This window comes from Rhinatrema bivittatum, chromosome 1 (assembly GCF_901001135.1).
Source record: "Rhinatrema bivittatum chromosome 1, aRhiBiv1.1, whole genome shotgun sequence".
Taxonomy (NCBI): domain Eukaryota; kingdom Metazoa; phylum Chordata; class Amphibia; order Gymnophiona; family Rhinatrematidae; genus Rhinatrema; species Rhinatrema bivittatum.
This window is the reverse complement of record NC_042615.1, coordinates 228222797-228245859: the sequence shown is the minus strand read 5'-3', so window position 1 is coordinate 228245859 and position 23063 is coordinate 228222797. Positions and strand designations below refer to the sequence as shown.

The 23063-nt window shown below is 42.8% G+C and overlaps 1 protein-coding gene across 4 annotated transcripts in view; it reads right to left on the bottom strand.

Annotated features, from left to right (window-relative positions):
- The window catches only part of LETM1 (leucine zipper and EF-hand containing transmembrane protein 1), a 182653-nt gene that overhangs the window by 45631 nt on the left and 113959 nt on the right, over nucleotides 1-23063 (bottom strand). For all 4 annotated transcript variants that reach the window (XM_029592569.1, XM_029592545.1, XM_029592555.1 and 1 more), the window contains 2 exons: nucleotides 22255-22386; nucleotides 8446-8604 (listed from right to left, as the gene is read on the bottom strand). In XM_029592569.1, the coding sequence (XP_029448429.1) occupies nucleotides 8446-8604; nucleotides 22255-22386 (291 nt within the window). The remainder of the gene's footprint in view (nucleotides 1-8445; nucleotides 8605-22254; nucleotides 22387-23063) is intronic.

The following is a 23063-nucleotide window of genomic DNA, read 5'->3' as shown; positions in this document are numbered from 1 at the left end:
ATTACTGCATTAGTCTGCTAGTTAAATACACAATCAATTCTACTAAAAAATGAAAATTACTTACCTGCAATGACTGTTCTCCAAAAGTATTTTTCATGAATTCAAACTTACAAGTCATGTGATCTGCCACATACTAATTCAGAACAGTCTCTCAAGATATAATTTATAACACTTTGCTTACAATTGCCAACTAAACAACTGCTAGATGGTCACGCCAATTGCTTTCTGCTAAAATGCAAAAGAGAATTGAGTATGCTGCTCCTCAAGTGGAGGGGAGTTGGCAGAGTGAATCCAAGAGAAATACTCTCCAAAGAGTAATAGCTACAAGTAATTCCTCTTTCTCCAAACATAAGTGTTTTGTATAGGTTCCCACTTATGTTGATGATGAATATGACAGGATGTCTGCTAGAGTGCCAGGCTCATAGAAAACAGAAGATAAAAAGAGAGCCAGGAAAGAAAGTGATGTGGTTTACCAGTAACAGGTGTTCTTTGAAGATGGCAGGTCACAAGCAACTCATATGACCATGAGTAATGCGCTAAGTGGAAAGTCATTTTAAGAATTTTCTAGTTAGGAACGTCTTTGCTGTACGTGTGAGACTTCCAGTGCTGCAACAGCCATACAGCTGCTCAGTTGCCATATAGCTAAAAATTACAGAATAGACAGAACACCTCCCAAGGGGAGGAGGATAAATTTGTATGTCTGGTGAACTGGTGTCTTCAAAAAACATTTGTAACAGATAAACAAGTTTGTTTTCTGAATACAAGCAGGGTCACCATGTCACGTAACTAAGACACCCTAGCTAAGAGTGGTCGTCAACATAAAAAGAAAGAATATGACATCAACAGGTGAGGAACATTTTTGTTGGGATTTTTTCTTTTTAAAAATATTGACAATGGGAATACCTCAAATCATAAAAATGGGCATTAGGCTATGAAGAATGGACAGTCTAAATTTGCTATCTAAACTGGAGACCATGTTCAAACAATGTGATGAGCGTGTGAACTATTTGCAGCTTTCCAGACCCTGAAGGCAGACTGTAGATTGGCAATTAATGTTGGCAAAGCTACAATATGGTGAGCATTAACATTTCTTACTAAGGTTGATCCTGCCCAGGCATACCATATAGAGATGCAGTCTGCTACCCAATTGGAATTTGTATATTTTATCACCACATTGCCAGGTCTAAAGAAACAAACAAATCTGGGTGGAATTGCTAAGGGTTTGAATTCATGCCAGACAGAAGGCAGCAGTTCTCTGGCAATTCAAAATATGGTGAGTTGTCTCATCCTTATGGGCTTGTGGCCTCAGGTAAAATGTTGAAAGGCTGATTAATGTGGAAGTCCAATAATTTCTTAGACAGGAACTTGAAATGCATGAAAAGAATCACACTAATATGATGAAACCTAGTGTAAAGTAGGTAAGACACTAGAACTCACTAACGATGTGAGTCACTCACTAACTACCACCAAAAATGCAACCATTCTAGGGCAGGTACTTAAGCTCACAAGAGTCTTTCAACAGTTCAGTCAGAACTATGTTTATGTCTCATGACACAGCAGAAGGCTTGATGGGCTTCAACAGAAGCAAGTCCCACACAAATTTGATAACTATACTGAAATAAAGTTTTCTTCTACAGATAAGCACCAGTTGCACTGAGATAAACCCTATTAGAATCAGTTTTGAGGCCAAACTTTGAGAAATGTAGAAAAACCTATGCAATGCAGACCAAGTTCCTGCTCTACAGATCTCCAAAGAGACCATTCGTAACTCCTCCCACAAAGAAGCCTCTGCTCTCGTGAATGATTCCGTATCTGGAGTTATTAATGATCCAGAATTATCACTCAAACATATTTCAATGAAAGTTAGAGAGGGTTATTTCAAACTAATGACACTGAAGCTTCTGAAACCCCTATCATAAAACGATTTCTGGACAGTCCTACAGGCTTTAATATTTGCAAGCACAGATTATTGCAACTCTTTACTTTTAGGTCTCCCTGCATCTTCCATTCGTCCACTTCAAGTCCTCCAAAATGCAGCAGCAAGAATTTTAACTGGGAAAAGGAAATCTGACCATATTACTCCTACTTTAATTGAGCTACATTGGTTACCTATAGAATCCCGGATCAAATTTAAAACACTTTGCATCCTGCACAGACTGATATATGGTGAACAGGTAGATTGATTAAATATGGCTATTAGACTGCATGTCCCACAAAGAAATCTATGTTCGGCAAATAAGGGCCTACTATCTTTACCCTCTGTACACTCAGCGCACTTGAACCAAGTGAGGGAGAGAGCATTATCACTGGCAGGACCTAAAATCTGGAACACGCTGCCAACTATTTTAAGACTGGAGACCAATTTTAAAAAGTTCAAGCGTGATTTAAAAACTTGGCTTTTCAGTGAGGCATACAGAGCTTGAGCCTACCGTGCTTTATGATTCTATTCTATTTTTATGCCTTTTATTGGTTTTAGTCTGATTGTTTCTAATGATTTTTTATTTTCTTTTTACTTTTGTTTTTATTTTTTAGCTTATTTTTAGGCCCGTTCTCCATGTTTTATCAGAGATATTAGTATTTTATAACTTTCTCTCTTGAATTTTTTATTGAAGTACCAAAAAGCAGTTTTTCTGCTTTTCTGTACTTCTTCTACGTACGCTCAGCTATTAACGCCTGCTCCAGGCAGGCGTTAATATCTGAGTGATAAATGTGCGTGTGAGATGCACATTTATTTTTTTGAATGTGGAGTGAATGGGTAATAGCCTCATTCACATGCATTTGCATGTGATGAGCGCTAACTCATTCTCTCCTAGTCGGACGCAGGTTAAATAGGCACTAATTCCCCTATTGCATTAGGGGGTGGATTAGCGCCTATTTAACCCACATCTGACAGCGGGTTAAACAGTGCACATCAGCCCCTTAGAAAGCCTTCCTGCAAAAAATCCAGAAGCAAAGGAACAGACTCATTCCCAGGAACACAGACATCCAGGGCACCAATCCTTGAAAATTATCCAAATATGCACTCAAGACAAGGAAACAGAATTATCTGGCCTTCAGGAGTATAGTGCCATGTGCTGAGAATAACCTTCCTTCACTAATGGTACCTTCTCAAGAACCAAACCGTAAGATAAGATAGATTCAGATTCTTGCGGAACATCAGACCCTAGCAAAGCATTTTTTTTGAGGCAGTGCATTTAACAACTGCCGAATTGGAATCCGAAGCAGACTTCTTAGATCCATATACCATGGTTGACAAGGCCAATAGGGAACAACTAGTATCTCTATCCCTGGTTGACCTGCAATCTTCTGAAGTACTCTGTCTATCATGGGCCAAAGAAGAAAAAAGTAAAGAATCTCTTCCACCAGCCAGTCCTTAAACAGGGCACCGATCATGGAAGAATTAGCATCTCTCTTTTGTTTGAAACAACTGTGTGCCTCAGAAATCAAGCTGGTTGACAACAAAACCAACTTCGTTCGGCCCCATCTGGCAGCAATCTAATCGAAGGCCCTTAGAGAGAATGACCATTCCCCTGATTCTACGACATTGCGGTTGAGGTAATCCACTTGAACATTATCCGCACCTGCTATGAGACACCATCAAGGCCAGCAAAATTCTCTCTGTCCAAGGAAAAAACATATCTGTCTCTAACGATACTTGAGGACTTTGGGTTCCTCCTTGATGATTTATGTTTGCTACAGCCATGGCATTGTCAATTATTACTCTGACCATTTGCCTCACTATCCGAGGTGCAAAGTCAAGAACAGCCAACCTAATTGCTCTAGCTTCCAAGCAGTTGATGGACCAGTTCGCTTCCTTGGGTGTCCAGTGTCCCTGTGTTAAGAACTCCTGATGGTGTGTCCCCCCAGCCTGAGAGACTTGCATCTGATGTCAGAATAATCCAGACTGGGATCACCAAATCCACTCCCTGTTCCAACTGTTCATTGTCTACCACTACTGCGAGCTCTGTCTTGTTGCCTCTGGCACCAAGTCTCATGCACTAGTCTTGGGACTCGGAATCCCTACCTGGAAAGCAATGTCCTTTGAAGACGACACATAGATCCAGGAGTCTGGAGGTAGGTCCATACCAGCTGATTCTTGTCCGCCCTCAATGCCTGGATATGGTCACACAACTTATGAAGTTTTTGTTCAGTTATATTTACACGTCCTATCTCCGTATTGAACAGAGCTCTCAAATAATCTAATGGCTGAGAAAGCTGAAGATTCTCCTGGGAAAATGATAATACACCCCGACTGCTGTAAAAATTGAACCACTTGCCGAGTGGCTGAAACATTCTCCTACAAGACTTCGCTCTTATTAGCCAATCGTCCAGATAAAGGCATACCAAAAATTCCTTGCACAGCATTGCTGCCACCGCCATCCCCTTTCAAAATTTCTTGGGGCTGTTTCTAACCCAAAGGTTAGAGCCTGAAGCTGAAGATGCCAACCCAGCACTGCTAAAAGTGCAAGAAATGCTGATGAGCATTCCGAATTGGAATATGAAGATAAGCTTCTGTAAAATCTAGAGAGATCAGAAATCCCTTTTCCTGCACCTCAATAACAACCAATTTTAAGGCTTCCATCCTGAAGTGGGCCATCTTCAATAAGCTGTTGACCTGCTTCAGGTCCAGGATAGGGCAAAAGGACCATTCTTTATTTGGAGCCACAAAATAGAAGGGGTAGCACCCTAGACCATCCAGAATCTTCAGTACCAGAATTACAGTCTTCAAGACTAGAAGCATCTTCAGAGTAGACCTTACAGCTTTTCTTATCCAGGGCGAGCAGCAAGAGGAAACCATAAAAGCACTGAAAATGGGACGTGTGAATTCCAAGGCGTAACTATTGTTTATGATCTTCTGCACTCTTGGTCTGTCGTAAGTTGGACTCAACTCAGATAAAACAGAGATAGACATCCACTTATCTCTTATACCAGAGACAGATGCTGGAATCTCTGGTATAAGAGATAGGGCCCCCCTAAGCACTCACTGTGCTGTTCTAGGGGAGCTGGAGAATACAGATCTATCCTTACCTCCCTTCTTGGTTTATAAAGACTGGAATCTGGAATATGGTCCAAGACCTCAGTCCTAAAGAGCTCTAACCTTGCCAGAATCTCCTTGCATCTTGATACCTATTATGAGAGGAGAAATTCTGAGATGGGGGCCTTTGTTCTATATTCCGAGAGTCTAAGCTTGTTTGAGTCACTCCATGCCTTCGCCATGTTCTCCAGTTCTTCACCAAACAAAAGCAGACTCTTAAAGGGCAGCTTAGCCAAATTAGTCTTAATGAAAAAGTCTGCTGACCAGATGTTCATCCAGAGAAGCCTCTGAACTGCTATTATGAATTATATCCCTTTGGCTGAGGCACATACCAAATTGTATCCAGCACTAGCTAAATATGTAGCTCCTGGCTCTAATGGCGGGAAGTCCTTAAGTCTTCTGCAGCATCTTGTGTCAGACTCAGTTTATGTCTCACAACACCATTACAACACACTGAGATCTGAAGAGCCATGCTCTCACATCAACAAGACTGTTTAAGCACAGATTCTATATTTTCTATCCTGTACATCCTGAATATCCATTCCACCTTCCACCAGAATGGTGGCTCTCTCACACTGAGCATATCAAATACAGAAAAAGACTTAGAGAAGTAGTGTATATGACCATAATAGAAACATCTGCAGCAGCAGAATGCACCATGCTCTTCTAATGCAACAACTAGCATAGCCAGACCTCCAAAATTATGGCAGGCAGATGCACTTTGCGAATGAGATGGATCACAGGAGAACTCTCTCTCTCTGGCCAGAGGGAATTCTGCTCCTCTAGCTTTTCTGCCCTTTAAATCTTAAAAAAAATCACAACAGAAGTCTTCTGACACAAAAAGGAAGTCACATTCATTTACTTTAAAATTCACCAAGGAGGAATAAAACCTGGAACAGATTTCAGAAATTAACTCAAATCCATTTGGAATATCTCCCAAATGTCAAACAGGAAATCCGATCAAGGAGATCAGAGTCTGCAAAAGGGAGGCCCGCAGCCTCTGTGGTTTCAAAATGGCTGCCCACCTGGAATAGAGCTTCACTCTTCAGTGGGAACCAGTGGCTCAAAGGACTCAGCCAACATGGTCCCTTGGGGCTAATTAAATCACTGCCCCATTTTTTATCTCACTGACTCCCGAACTGCTATTGTCTCACATTGCTGTGATCTAAAACGGATGCTGGAATCCCCGGTGGCATAATTCTTGACATGGACAGGACATTCAGCTGGGCCCGCTGCAGCTGACTTCTCCATTCCCCCTCGGAGCTTTGTTAGACTCTTGTGGTGCTGCCTGTTGGCTGCCCCTACCCCCACCCTCGAGCCATCTCTTAATTCCATATTGGAAGCAGAGCATCAGCTTTTTCCCATAGTCCGCGCTAAGGAGGTCATACCATGGTCCCAGCCATGCAGAACTCAGGAATCCATCAAGTATAGGCACTCACCCAAAAGGGAACTCCAAGTGGCCCCTTAGCAGCAGCTGCCTTCCTATCTCCTGCCTCAATTGCTCTGCTTGAACAAACTGCTCATCTTTTTTTTTTTTTTTTACTTTAATGCTGAGTAGGGCTAAACAAATGGGCTCATTATTTGCTATCATTAAGAAACATCGGGAGATACTTTTCCTTCATCCAATTTCTGCCATCATACCTCGATTCACTTTCAGAAGGGGGCCACAATTTTGAGGGTTTGTCTCATTTCATCTGTTTTGTCTCCCCCACATACTGACACTTCCTTTGATGGTCACAAACCTTGTGCCTCTTGTCGCTCTGTCTCTTATGCTTACTAGTTTTCAAAATCCTATCAGTCACAGTGGTATCATCTAAATTATTCTAGGGACTGCATCTCTAGCGGTGTGGTGTATGTTATGTGCCCCTGTCCACTTTTATATGTTGGCAAAATGATACGAATCCTGAAAACCTGTATTTTGGAACATTGTAGTTGCCTTTGTCACTCTAGCACGGAGGCTCAACTGAGTCTCACTGGCAAGTATGCAATCATGACGCACAGGACCTACAATTTTTTGTAATTCAAAAAGGTACCTCGTTGAAAGAGGGGGTTGATTTTGGGAACCTGTTGCTACAAAAGAAACCAGTGTTGCATTTTTATTTTAAATACTCTGTTCCCTAATGGACTTAACCAAGAGATTGAATTGGCTCTGTTTTTTCAATCTCTTGTTCCTGACATTTGATTTGTGTGTGCTGTCAGATCGTGATTGGTCAGAATAGCCTTTCTGGCGATTGTTAGCTTGGGTCCTTTGGCACCTTTGTTGAACATTTATACCTTTCTGTGGATAGGTTCTTGTGCATTATCATTCTGGATAGCTGAGGTAATGTATGAGTACTTGTTCTTCAAAAAGGTATGTGTCTGTTACTTTCATTCTGAGGTTGTCTTTTGGTAGTACTTTTTCACTCTATGTAATATGGTGCTCTTTTGTTTCTATTTTAGTGTTTTGTCCCTCCTGAAACAGTATTATATATGAAACACATACATATCAGGGGATACACTTGTATGTAAATACACAACTTTCCAACTGTACATCAGAATGATATATTGATGGAATAAATCTTGTTATTCATTGGACCTTTTGATTGAAGTCAATTTCTTACTATTATCTTTTTGATCTTAATACTACATGCCATCTCACTCTTGTGTTTGTAAGATGGGATTCCTTATCACCTCTATGTTTTGGGAGTGTTCATAAAATAATTTAACAAGGTCCTCCTAAAAGTTTCCTTCAGCAGATCTCTGTTACACTCTAAGAAGAAATAATTTGTAATTTTTCTGTAGAGTGTTCAAACGCATATCTGAAGTTCATTGTCAATTTACAAAGTTAATAAAGTTTCCTAATTCATAAAACAATGATTTATCAAATTTCAAGTGCTAGTGATTATCTATCCTTAATAAAACAAAAAGAAAATCAGCATAAAGAAACAATGAAAAAACAATAAACCTAAATATCACTTATTCAACTTTAACCTTAACTTAAAGCAATACTACTACAGAGATTATACAAAATATCAACTTAACTGTTTGGCTACATTTGCTTGCTTGTTTTCATTAATCTTAGGTCTCGTTCCTTTTTCTGGTTATTTTTTTATTGGAAAAAAAATAGGAGAGTTTCTATTACGGGTACACTTTACTTCCAAAAGTCCAATTGCTTGTCCTTCAATTAACTTTTATATGTATTTCTACGATGATTATACATAAAGTTATAATGAAAGTCAGCAAAACAGCATCCTGGTTTACTTAGATTCGTAATGGTGGGAACAGTTAAATAAGGAAACTTTAAAACTAACATTTCCTGAGATAAAATATAAATCCAATTAAAAAAAGGAAGATCCTAATTACTGTTTTCACTGTCACCTGTTAGCACTGCTGCTTTAAAAGTTCAATGAAAACATGAAATAAGCACTCACCTTGGCTTCTTTTTCAGCTGCTTCAGCTAACCTTTCCAATTCCCTTTCTTCATTTTCTTTCCTAATGGCTGCTTCTTCCTGAAGAGTTGCTTCCAGTTTGGCTTTATTGTCTACTTTGTCACACTCTACTGCTGCTACTTTCACTTCTGCTTCTTTGGCCTAAAAAGTAAACATACTTTTATAATAAGCTGAAAACTGTATTTAACTAAGTAACAATACTCTGGAATTTGTTGCCAGAGGATGTGGTTAGTGCAGTTAGTATAGCTGTGTTTAAAAAAGGATTGGATAAGTTCTTGGAGGAGAAGTCCATTACCTGCTATTAAGTTCACCTAGAGAATAGCCACTGCCATTAGCAATGGTTACATGGAATAGACTTAGTTTTTGGGTACTTGCCAGGTTCTTTTGGCCTGGATTGGCCACTGTTGGAAACAGGATGCTGGGCTTAATGGACCCTTGGTCTGACCCAGTATGGCATGTTCTTATGTTCTTATGATAGCACATGCACAAGCTTAAATGTAAAAACTGTGTCTATTCTTCTCGAGGTACAGCCTGCATTTTGGTTGTCACCCCACGAAGAGATACCGGACACCGGAGTTTTAGTAGATTCAGGATTCCCCGGTATTGGTTTTGGTCAAGTGGAGGGTAGCCTAGGACAGCACAAACAGGTAGTCAAACTGCCATCAAAGCCTCAAGCCAGGGCTCTCTATCTCTCTTTGTACTCAGGCTTTCACCTTAGATCTTCTCCCCATAATTCTGAGCTTAAGATACTCTTCAGGTGTAGTTCCCCTAGTGCTAACAGCGGTCTCTAGCCACTCATTTAAGACATCATGTTTTAGACCCATAATTTCCTTCTACCATTCAGCAGGCCAGGAGGACCTGGTCTAGAATACCATTAAACTACCCTCATTATCTGGGACACTAGCCTATATGTCTAGGCTTTGTACCTTTCATAAACCTAATTCACTTTTGAGCCAATACAGTAAAGTCCGCAAGAGAGCGGGCGAATGCCCGCTCTCCCGGCGAGCGCACAGGCCACTCTCCTGTTCGCGAGATTCACTATTCAAATTAGACCCGGCGGTAAAAACAGGCAAAAGGAGGCACTAGGGACACTAGCGCGTCCCTAGCGCCTCCTTTTGGACCGGAGCGGCAGCTGTCAGCGGGTTTGACAGCTGACGCTCAATTTTGCCAGCGTCGGTTCTCGAGCCCGCTGACAGCCACGGGCTCGGAAACCGGTCGCCGGCAAAATTGAGCGTCCGGTTTTCGACCCGACAGCCGAGGGTAGATTTCAAATTTTTTATTTTTTTTTTCACACTTTTGGAAACTTTCGGGACCTCCAACTTAATATCGCCATGATATTAAGTCAGTGGGTGCACAGAAAAGCAGTTTTTACTGCTTTTGTGTGCACTTTCCCGGTGCCTGAAGAAATTAGCGCACTTTCCCGGTGCCTGAAGAAATCAGCGCCTACAGTACAGTGCGCTCCGTTGGAGCGCACTGTACTGTATCGGCCTGTTTGTGTTTATTCAAGTTACAAACCAAGATCCAACAAGAAAGCACTTCAAAACAACAACTTCAAAACAACTCTTCTTATATTACTCTTAGATTTATTTGTAGTTTCCGCATAATCACTGGAGCAACTCAAATGTAATCCATAGCATTTGTTATTCTTCACAATCAAAGCCATGTAATAATGCCAGTTTGATCCCCATACATTTTATACCACTTTTCTAAACACCCAAATGTCTCCAGGGTTTGACTGGGAAATTACAGCAAAGTAGCTTCTCTTTGAATAGCCTCAGAGTTCTTAAATTTTCCTAATACATTTTCTCTAACATTTTTCAGTTGCTCATCAGACAGGATCATAGTGTTTTAGCTAAGCATTAGCCTGCAAAACTCTACTTTTAAGAAGTAAACCGCTGACTATTCCAGCTTCACCTTTCAATTGAAGGCAATATTGACTTAAAAGAAAACAATCTCCCTAACGGGCCGATACAGTACAGTGCACTCCGACGGAGCGCACTGTTAACCCGCCATTGGACGCGCGTTTTCCCTTACCCCTTATTCAGTAAGGGGCCGAAAACGCGCGTCCAACCCGCTGAACCTAATAGCGCCCTCAATATGCAAATGCATGTTGATGACCCTATTAGGTATTCCCGCGCGATTCAGAAAAAATGTGCAGCCAAGCCACAATTTTTGCTTTCAGAAATTAGCGCCTATCCAAAGGTAGGTGCTAATTTCTTCGGGCACCGGGAAAGTGCACAGAAAAGCAGTAAAAACTGCTTTTCTGTGCACCCTCCGACTTAATATCATGGCGATATTAAGTCGGAGGTCCTGAAGGGTAAAAAAAGTAGGAAAAAAAAATTTGAAGTCGACCCGCAGCTGGTGGGTCGAAAACCGGACGCTCAATTTTGCCGGCGTCCAGTTTCCGAGCCTGTGGTTGACAGCGGGCTCGAGAACCGATGCCAGAAAAATTGTCAGCTGTCAAACCTGCTGACAGCTGCTGCTCTGGGCCAAAAGGAGGCGCTAGGGACGCGCTAGTGTCCCTAGCGCCTCCTTTTGCCTGTTTCTACCGCCAGGCCTCATTTAAATACAGAATCGTGCGCACAGGTGAGTGGCCTGTGCGAGCGCCGGGAGAGCGGACTTTACTGAATCAGCCTGTCAATCAGGTAGCCAGCTCTATTTTAAACACAATAGCTTTTTGAGATACAATCACTTACAGCTCTAGCCCTCACACTTGCAGCAGTACTTCATTAAAACAAAAAAAGAGATCTAAAATGTTGCAACACTTTAGAAGCCCCACACAATTTCTCCTCTTCCTACCTTCTGAAACCCTTCTCTGGTTCATGCTTAATTTCCTAAGTTACAATACCAGAACAATATGGTTTCTAATCACTCTGTTGTTCAAAGAAAGAGGACTTAATTTTAGTGCTGGAGCTGTTATAAACCTGGAATTGCTAGTATTTCCTTAGGAGGGTCTACAAATTGTAGACCCTCTAAGGTCTGTTGTCTGGTATCGTCTTCTAACACTAGTTTAAAAGGAATAGTGTCAGGTCTTCTGGTGGGGACGGTTCAGACATGAAGACCTCTGAAGATGTGTCGGTGTCTCTATCTTCCCAAGAGCCCGATGGAGTATGCTTTGGAGGAAAAATATGAGGAGGTCTCGATGGCATCGATGGTTTTTGTGGTGAAAAGAATGGTATCGTCAGAGAGACCAGAATTTTCGGTCCGGAGAGTCTGGAGGGCCCCGGCTGAGGTTCAGATGGTAGATAAGTACCAGAAGCATCGTCACCGATAGGAATAGGAGTGACAGGCTGCACTGGAAGAGCTCCGATCAGGGCATTGAGCTTCGACATCAGTGTTGCGACAAATCCGGCATCGGCATAGGAGCAGGCACCGGCATCGGTGAAGGCACCGGTACGGGCATTAGCTCCAGCGGTGTCGATGGACGAAGGTCTCAGAGCTTCTCTCATTGCCTGGTGGATAAATCCATCCAGTTCCTCCCTTACAGCTAGTGAAGTCAGAGCAGCTATAGGTGGTGGCAGAGAAGGAGTCATCGGCTCTTCCACAGGGCCCTATGGTTGCTTGATGTCCGGCACATTTGAAGGCGGGGAATGTCGTGGAGTAGTAGGCCTCGATAGTCCTTGTAGACGAGACCTCTTTGGCGATGGTTCTCTTGGTAATAGTAAGGCCTCTGGTGTCGATGTCAATGCTTTTGTTTATGCTTCGTGGCTTTTTCAAGCCCGGATGTCGATTTTATCGATGCCGCAGACAGAATCGGGGATAGTTGGTCTCTGGAGCCACCCGTGCGATGCTTGCGAACTACTAATCTTTTTGACCTTCCAGCCGGAGATGACTGAGTCGACAATGGCATAAGTTGTATATGGAAAAGATGTTCCATTTTTTCCTGTCGGGACTTTCTGCCCTTGGCGGTCATCTCCAACCATTGCGGGCAGGAAGAAACATCATGCGACTGCCCTAGGCACAAAACACACTCGACGTGCGGTTCGGTAATTGACATTGTGAGAGTGCAGTTCGGGCATTTTTTGAAGCCCGTGATCATAATGAAGACTGGACAACCATCAACGGCTTTCTGACGAAAAATTTTAAGTTCACTCGGATCCAGCGGGAAAAATGTTTTACTCACCGGCCGGTGGTTGGAGGGAGACCCCTATGAGGAGGATGAAATGAGATATTTTAAACTTTTTATTCTCATGTTTGTGTGAAGAAATTCACACAGGGCTCCTTCACCGCGATGCTAACTGCAGCGCGGAAAAATGAAGACTGGAGAGAGACCCCTGTTGCTCGAGGGATCATGGCATGCTGGGCATACTCAGTGGGTTCAATGTGCCAGTCAAAAGTTTCTAGAAACTTTGACAAAAAGTTTTCCATGATAGGGCTCCATCAGAGATGTCACCCATATGTGAGGACTAACACCCTGCTTGTCCTGGGATAAAGAGGACTTAATTTTAATGCTGGAGCTGTTATAAATCTGGCTCTGGCTTCTCTCCCTCAGAGGCTTCTTCCATGACTTGGCTTTGAGGAGGTACAGATATTCTATTGCCTCCGTTCCTCCAGCTCCCCTAGGCCTCTAAAGGTGCCCTATTAATATCATAGAAGCTGGCTGCCAGGTGAAATAAAGTCTGAGGGTGTACAGAAATGCAGTTTTTTCTGCTTTTCTGTACACTTCCCTGGTGCTGGCCGAAATTAACACCTGCCTTTGGGTAGGCGTTAATTTCTGAGAGTAAAATGTGCGGCTTGGCTGCACATTTTACTTTTGTATCTTGTGGGACTAATAGGCTCATCAACATGCATTTGCATGTTGCAGGCACTATTAGTTTCGGAGGGGTTGGACGTGTGTTTTCCATGCGCTATTACCCCATACTGTATAAGGGGTAATAACGTGTCAAATGCGCGTCCAAATGGGGGCTAATGGTGAACTCAGCTTGAGCGCACCGTACTGATTTGGCCTGTTAGTTATCCAAGAACCGTCTTGTGGAGACTTCTGGGAAATATAGTCTAGGGTTTTAGCTTACGCTCTCTTTTGCAAATTAAAGGAACCTTGACTAAGAATCTGTAATCCTGTAGCTTTTATTTTTTTTGGCACAGGGACTTAGGGATACCTCTTGATCATCACAATGACTTACAAGAATTCCAGCCCTTTTATCATAATTGAGATAAAATATTAAGAGGATGTTATGTTAATGTTACCCAATTACGAAAATGTTATTCAACCAAACTACCATCTCCAGTTTACACACCAATGAGCTAATCTGTGTCAACCATGCTCTCTGAGACTACTTCATAATTGCCTTGCTGGTAAATCTTGCACTCTCCTGGAATATTTCAATAAAGATCTTTCTTTAAGCTGCCGGTATTTAAAGAGAAATTACTACTTATCTGATGATTTCCTTTTCTTTAATGAGGACACCAGTGGGTTATGCACCTCTACCAACAGATGGAGACAGAGCAAAGCTAACGTCACGGTATATATACTCCTGCACTGACATCAGCTCACCAGTATTCTCTGCAACAACCAACTGTGGATAACTAAACAATACATGAACATAATTTAACAGACAATTAACAACAAACAATCAGTTAACAGGAAAACACTGAGTTCAGACAAAGTGTGAAATATCACTGATCTAGGGACTGGATCTAACACTTATCAGTAATCACCGGAAACGCAGCCACTCAGGAAGACAATAGCACCACCATCCGGCAACCAAGGGTGAGAAGGTGTATTAACCTGTCCTCATTAAAGAAAAGGAAATTATCAGGTAAGTAGTAATTTCTCCTCTCTTAGCATTCAGACACGTTAATCCACACCAGTGGGATTTATTTTATTTATTTATTAAGCTCTTATATACCATCGTTCAGACTGGCCATCACAACGGTTTCCATGTACAAAACATAAACAGGCAGATAAAACACAGTAAAATACAATGCTACTAAAACAATTAAAAAATACATTAAAATACTTGTATATGCTATTAATTTCTCCCTCTCAGTTGTTAAAAATTAAGTGCCTCATGTTATATAAATAAGTATTTAAAATTGTATTAGAATAGCTCTTAGTCATTCCCTCCAGGTTTTCAAATTCTTTTTAAATGATTTTCAAATGATTGATTGTACCAAAACTACTCCCGAATAGGACAGGAGGCTGCTCGCAGTCTTAACAGCACACATGTTAAGGCTGCGTCTTCCCGGGCCTGCACATCCAGACAGTAATGCCTGGAAAAGGTGTGCAAGGAAGACCATACAGCAGTTCTGCAAATCTCGACGGGAGACAATCTAATCTCCACCCATGACACTGCCTGAGCTGTAGTAGAATGAGCCCTCACTTGACTAGGCAACGGCTGCTCAGCATCCACATATGTGGTCATAATTATCTCCTTATTCCAGTGGGCTATCTTAGCCTGCGATGCCAGTTCACCATTTATTCCCACTGTGGAGTATAAATAGCCGGTCTGTCTTCCTGAGAGGTTTAGATACCTCATGATAAGCCTCTTGATATCCAATGTCCGTAACAGGCGATATTCATCCACATCTCCCACTGTCCAGAGTCAGCAGGGAAAGTGATTGATTCAAGTGGAAATCCAAGACCACCTTTGTCAAAAAAGACGGAATATTTCGCAGCTGAATCGCCCCCGAGTCCTTGCAGAAAAGGTTCCCAGCAAGACAAGGCCTGCAGTTCGGAAACACTACATGCACAACAAATTGCCACAAGAAACACCATCTTCAAAGTAAGTAACCGCAAGGAGTGGCTACGCAGTGGTCAAAAGGTGTGATCCGCCAAAAAATCCAAAACCAGATTAAGACTCCATAAGGGTATCAGTAACTGTAAAGGATGACAAAGTTGCTTCACCCCTTTTAAAAAAATCAAGCCACATCCGGAAGAGCCAACAAGGATTCACCATTCACCTGACCTCTGAAACAAGCAAAAGCCACCACCTGTAACTTCAAGGAATTAAGGGCCTACACTTTAATCAACCCATCTTGCAAAAAATCCAAGATGAGCAGGATCTTAACCAAATGAGGATGAACAGTCATTCCTCACATCAAGCCTCAAACCTTTGCCAAAACCAAACACATGCTAAGGAAGTGGAGAACTTTCGTGCTCGGAGCAAGGTGACAATCATGCTTCAGCAACTGAGCCTTCTTCTCAAGGGCCATACCATAAGATAAAATAGAGTTGGATCTTCGTGAAGAACAGGCTCCTACAGCAGCAGATCCCTGTGGACCAGTAATAACAAAGGAGAGTCCACCAGGAGCCTCCGCAGATCTGCATACCATAGTTTCCTGGGCCAATCTGGTGCCACCAGAGGCCCCATCCCCGTGTGACTCTCGATTCTCCGAATCATTCTGCCTAACATGGGCCATGGGGGAAAGGCATATAGAAGCTTGCCTTCCAGCCACACCTGCATGAAGGCATCAATGACCAAGGACTTTAGATCTCTCCAGTGACTGAAAAAGCGAAGAACCTTTGCATTGTGTGATGTTGCCAGTATGTCTAGAAATAGGAGGCCCCAATGGTCCACTATGAGCTAGTACGCTTTGACAATTTCCGTTTTCCTGGATTCAGACTCTGTCTGCTGAGAAAGTCTGCTCTTATATTGTCTTTTCTTTCAATGAGTGAGTCCGAGATCTCCCGAAGATGTATTTCCGCCCATTCCCTGAGTTGTTCTATTTCCTACAATACTTGCTGGCCCTTGGTTCCTCTCTGGTGATTGATGTAAGCCACTGCCATCACATAGGCTGACATTATTCGGACCACTCAACTCTGCAAACGGTTGACAAATTGCAAGCATGCCAACTGAACAGCATGGGCTTATAGCCGACTGATGCTCCAGAAAGACTCTTCTGTATTCCAGTGCCCCTGTGCTGTCAACTCCTGACAGTGAGCCCCCCAACCCTAAGAACATAAGAAAATGCCATACTGGGTCAGACCAAGGGTCCATCAAGCCCAGCATCCTGTTTCAAACAGTGGCCAATCCAGGCCATAAGAACCTGGCAAGTACCCAAAAACTAAGTCTATTCCATGTTACCATTGATAATGGCAGTGGCTATTCTCTAAGTGAACTTAATAGCAGGTAATGGACTTCTCCTCCAAGAACTTATCCAATCCTTTTTTAAACACAGCTATACTAACTGCACTAACCACATCCTCTGGCAACAAATTCCAGAGTTAATTGTGCGTTGAATAAAAAAGAACTTTCTCCGATTAGTTTTAAATGTGCCCCATGCTAACTTCATGAAGAGCCCCCTAATCTTTCTACTATCCGAAAGAGTAAATAACCGATTCACATCTACCCGTTCTAGACCTCTCATGATTTTAAACATCTCTATCATATTCCCCCTCAGTCGTCTCTTCTCCAAGCTGAAAAGTCCTAACCTCTTTAGTTTTTCCTCATAGGGGAGTTGTTCCATTCCCCTTATTTTGGTAGCCCTTCTCTGTACTTTCTCCATCGCAATTATATCTTTTGAGATGCGGCGACCAGAATTGTACACAGTATTCAAGGTGCGGTCTCACCATGGAGCGATATAGAGGCATTATGACATTTTCCGTTTTATTCACCATTCCCCTTCTAATAATTCCCAACATTTTGTTTGCTTTTTTGACTGCCGCAGCACACTGAACCGACGATTTCAATGTGTTATCCACTATGACACCTAGATCTCTTTCTTGGGTTGTAGCACCTAATATGGAACCCAACATTGTGTAATTATAGCATGGGTTATTTTTTCCCTATATGCATCACCTTGCACTTATCCACATTAAATGTCATCTGCCATTTGAATGCCCAATTTTCCAGTCTCACAAGGTCTTCCTGCAATTTATCACAATCTGCTTGTGATTTAACTACTCTGAACAATTTTGTGTCATCTGCAAATTTGATTATCTCACTCGTCGTATTTCTTTCCAGATCATTTATAAATATATTAAAAAGTAAGGGTCCCAATACAGATCCCTGAGGTACTCCACTGTCCACTCCCTTCCACTGAGAAAATTGTCCATTTAATTCTACTCTGTTTCCTGTCTTTTAGCCAGTTTGCAATCCACGAAAGGACATCACCACCTATCCCATGACTTTTTACTTTTCCTAGAAGCCTCTCATGAGGAACTTTGTCAAACGCCTTCTGAAAATCCAAGTATACTATATCTACCAGTTCACCTTTATCCACATGTTTATTAACTCCTTCAAAAAAGTGAAGCAGATTTGTGAAGCAAGACTTGCCCTGGGTAAAGCCATGCTGACTATGTTCCATTAAACTATGTCTTTCTATATGTTCTGTGATTTTGATGTTTAGAACACTTTCCACTATTTTTCCTGGCACTGAAGTCAGGCTAACCGGTCTGTAGTTTCCCGGATCGCCCCTGGAGCCCTTTTTAAATATTGGGGTTACATTTGCTATCCTCCAGTCTTCAGGTACAATGGATGATTTTAATGATAGGTTACAAATTTTTACTAACAGGTCTGAAATTTCATTTTTTAGTTCCTTCGGAACTCTGGGGTGTATACCATCCAGCCCAGGTGATTTACTACTCTTCAGTTTGTCAATCAGGCATACCACATCTTCTAGGTTCACCGTGATTTGATTCAGTCCATCTGAATCATTACCCATGAAAACCTTCTCCATTACGGCTACCTCCCCAACATCATCTTCAGTAAACACAGAAGCAAAGAAATCATTTAATCTTTCCGCGATAGCCTTATCTTCTCTAAGTGCCCGTTTAACCCCTCGATCATCTAACGGTCCAACTGACTCCCTTCACAGGCTTTCTGCTTCGGATATATTTTAAAAAGTTTTTACTGTGAGTTTTTGCCTCTACAGCCAACTTCTTTTCAAATTCTCTCTTAGCCTGTCTTATCAATGTCTTACATTTAACTTGCCAAAGTTTATGCTTTATCCTATTTTCTTCTGTTGGATCCTTCTTCCAATTTTTGAATGAAGATCTTTTGGCTAAAATAGCTTCTTTCACCTCTCCTTTTAACCATGCCGGTAATCGTTTTGCCTTCTTTCCACCTTTCTTAATGCGTGGAATACATCTGGACTGTGCTTCTAGAATAGTTTTTTTTTTTTTTTTTTTTAACAATGACCACGCCTCTTGGACATTTTTTTTTTTACTTTTGTAGCTGCTCCTTTCAGTTTTTTTCTAACTCTTTCTCATTTTATCAAACTTCCCCTTTTGAATGTTTAGCACGAGAGCCTTGGATTTGCACACTGTTCCTCTTCCAGTCATTAAATCAAATTTGATCATATTATGATCACTATTGCCAAGCAGCCCCACCACCGTTACCTCTTTCACCAAGTCCTGTGCTCCACTGAGAATTAGATCTAAAATTGCTGCCTCTCTCGTCGGTTCCTGAACCAATTGCTCCATAAAGCTATCATTTATTCCATCCAGGAACGTTATCTCTCTAGCGTGACCCGATGATACATTTACCCAGTCAATTTTGGGGTAACTGAAGTCTCCCATTATTACTGCACTACCAATTTGGTTAGCTTCCCTAATTTCTCTTAGCATTTCACTGTCCGTCTCACCATCTTGACCAGGTGGACGGTAGTATACCCCTATCACTATAGTCTTCCCCGACACACAAGAGATTTCTACCCATAAAGATTCAATTGTGCATTTAGTCTCATGCAGGATGTTTATCCTGTTGGACTCTATGCCATCCCGGACATAAAGCGCCACACCTCCTCCCGAGTGCTCCTCTCTGTCATTACGATATAATTTGTACCCCGGTATAGCACTGTCCCATTGGTTATCCTCTTTCCACCATATCTCTGAGATGCCAATTAAGTCTGTCATCATTCACTGCTATACATTCTAATTTTCCTATCTTACTTCTTAGACTTCTGGCATTAGCATACAAACATTTCAAAGTTTTTTGTTTGTATTTTCATTCTGCTTTTTAATTCATAGGGATAAGTTAGAATGTTTTAGCTCAGGTGAGTTTTTAGTTACAGGCACTTGGACTACTTTTCTAATTATTGGAACCTCACTGTCTGGATGCCCTAATTCTAATGCATCATTAGTATCCTTTAAAGATACCTCTCTCCGAACCATGCGCTGCTGAGCCACTGTCGGCTTTCCCCTTTGTTCTAGTTTAAAAGCTGCTCTATCTCCTTTTTAAAGGTTAGCGCCAGCAGTCTGGTTCCACCCTGGTTAAGGTGGAGCCCATCCCTTCGGAAGAGACTCCCCCTTCCCCAAAAGGTTCCCCAGTTCCTAACAAAACTGAATCCCTCTTCCTTGCACCATCGTCTCATCCACGCATTGAGACTCCGGAGCTCTGCCTGCCTCTGGTGACCTGCGAGTGGAACAGGGAGCTCACATCTACTATGAGTACTAACCAGTCCAGTGTCTAAGGAAACACCCTTCCTTAGATGATCCGCTTGCAACCACCACTGCAACTGAATGGTGATCTCCACTGGTAAGTGAAGCCGTATCAAGTAATCCTGAGTCTGTGGACTCGAACGAGCAAGCAGTGTGCGCTGAAGAGGAGGCATATGTGACCTTGCCTACGGAGCCACTTCTAGGGTGGCTGCCATTAACCTGAGCACCTGTAGATAAGACCACATTGTCGTGTGTATTGTTTCTGTCAATAGTTGCACCTGCACCATCAGTTTCTGAATGCGGATCTCTGGCAAGAACACCCTACCATGCTTTGTACTGTAATAAACACAGAGATACTCCAGTGATTGGAATGGCTGCAGCTTGCTCTTGACCAAGTTCATCACCCATCCCAATTCCTGTAGCAAGAAGATCACTTTGCGTGAGGCGGGAAGACTCTTTCATGCTCTTGGCCCGAATTAGCCAATCGTCTAAGTACGAGTGGATCAGAATACCATCCTTTCTCAACACTGCCGCTACCACCACCATGACCTTGGAGACAGTTCTGGACGCAGTGGCCAAACCAAAGGGTAGCATTTGAAACTGATTATGTTACCCCAAAACCGAAAGACACAAAAACCGTTGCTGCTCCAGCCAGATGGGAATATATAGGTATGCCTCTGACAAATCCTGTACTGGACCATTATCACAGAGGGTAAAGTTTCCATGTGGAAACGAGTCACCTTCAAACAGCTGACTCCTTTGAGATCCAGGATGGGGTGAAAGGAACCCTCCTTATTGGGCACCACAAAATAAATGGAATATTGGCCCATATTTTCTTGTGACATGGGCACTGGGACTACAGTGCACAGGCTGAGGAGTCTTGACAACGTACACTCCACTGCCTGCCTCTTCTGTGGAAAGCTCTAAAATATGTTCTGCTCAATACCATGTGGTCACCTGACCCAAATGTGTGATGGTTGCATTGCTTGTTTTAAAAAAAAAAACCACACAATTGTAATTTTACACTTTTGTTAGAGACAACAAAAAAAACATTCTCCTATATAGCTTTTACTTTAGTGCTTTATTTTATTTTTCATTAAAACATTTTCTAGTTGATTTGTCATTAAGATAAAAGAACTGTTTTTCTCTTCTTTTTTCCTTCTCTCCCTTCCTCTACCTTTTTCCTTTTGCTTTGCTCCCCCTTTCCTAGATATTCCATGTTTCCTATATCTTAGAGAAGTCTATCCCTTGCATATTTCCACAAGAAACTTCTACAAAATGCTGGTGGGATGACCTGAAAGCCCAATAAATTTAACCACACCGGAAATGAGAATGGTGCTGGGGGCAGTAAAAGGCACATGAGTGGGAGAGTTGGCAATACAGGAAAATGCAAATTTGGATGCACTACAATAAATTTGGATGCACTAGAATAAAGCAGCTAATGCCTGTGATGACAGAGACAGGGCCACTGAGTTGAAACAGTAGGAATGACAGTTAAGAAAGCCAAGAAAGTACAGTAGATTCTGGCAAATCCTGTTTTATTTTTCATCCACCAACAAAGAGCTGGTTTTTGGGGTGGGCAAGCTGGGTAGTTGCTAAGGGTGCCATCAGCTGAGGAACGCCCTGAGCACCGTGACAGAGGAGAGGCCCAGCATGACTAGGCTTGTGGCCTAGCTCATCTGCCTGAGGAACCTGACAGGGGCATTTGAGGAGCAAAGCATGTTAACTACTCCAGCTCATGATCTTGCTACGCCTTCCCCTCAGACCACTGCCATTGCCACTTCTGGGGGTGGTGATGCTGCCTTCTTGCTGGCACTCCCTTCCCCTGGGTGCCTCCACTCTTCTCCGCAGCATGCTTTGCCACTGTTGGCGAGCCCTCCCCCAGGTGCCTGGCACCTAGCTAGTGCTACAATTAATAGACAGGAAATGTGCAAATGGATAATAGGACTGTGCTTATTTTAAACTTTTGTAAGTCACACGTGTAAGGCAGAGCATTGAATGGTAACTTTAGAAATGTCACTCAACCATAACATGCTTACAAGAGCTCAGTCCTGGGTGGGGGGGGGAGAAATATCAGTTGGGGCAGGACAATTTTTGCCCAGGGCACCATCTGCCCTACACCAACACCATCTGCTGGCCAATGCTCTCCAGAGTATGGCATTAGCAGAGAAAAGAAATGAATAGTATTTAATACTGAGTATATTACTCCCTGTTGGGCACACACTGATTTATATCTTACTTGACATTCTTTGCATGAAATGCCTAAATCTTCACTTAAACAAAAAAAGGAGAGAAAAATTCAAAATGGTTATTTTCATGAAAATCAAAATACTACAGATTGTATTTCTCACATTATACTAAATTTCTATTTTCAAATGACAGCAATTAAAAAAATTGTATGCATAACACCAAAACTGCCTTCACAGAAATCTTGTGCGCTTCATGAAATTAATATTTATGATACTCACCACACTCTCTGGTAATGTCTGAAGTGTTGTTTTCAGCTGATCAGCTGGTGAAAGTGTATCAGGAAGATACAAAGCTCTGGACAAGATGAGTAGGGAAGAAGGAATTTCTTGGTTCAAGTGCAAGTCCAACCACTGCAACACAAAGGTCAGGAGAGTAATGGGCTGAAAAGTAAAAGGCTATGAGGCTAATTTATCAAATTCTGCTAATGCGTGCTTTTAGTCAAAAGGTCCCATTGAGATTAATGGGGCCTATTTATTAACAATGGGGCGGATTTTCAGAGCCCTGCTCGCCTAAATCCGCCCAAAACCGGGCGGATTTAGGCGAGCAGGGCCCTGCGCGCCGGTGAGCCTATTTTACATAGGCCTACCGGCGCGCGCAGAGCCCCGGGACTCGTGTAAGTCCCGGGGTTCTCCGAGGGGGGCGTGTCAGGGGCGGGCCCGGTCGGCGCGGCGTTTAGGGGGCATGTCGGCAGCGTTTTGGGGGCGGGTATGGGGGCGTGGCTACGGCCCGGGGCGGTCCGGGGGCGTGGCCGCGCCCTCCGTACCCGCCCCCAGGTCGCGTCCCGGCGCGCAACAGGCCCGCTGGCGCGCGGGGATTTACTTCTCCCTCTGGGAGGCGTAAATCCCCGGAGAAAGGTAAGGGGGGGGTGTAGACAGGGCCGGACGGGTGGGTTAGGTAGAGGAAGGGAGGGGAAGGTGAGGGGAGGGCGTTAGAGGATTCCCTCCAAGGCCACTCCGATTTCGGAGCGGCCTTGGAGGGAACGGGGGTAGGCTGCGCGGCTCGGCGCACGCCGGCTATACAGAATTCA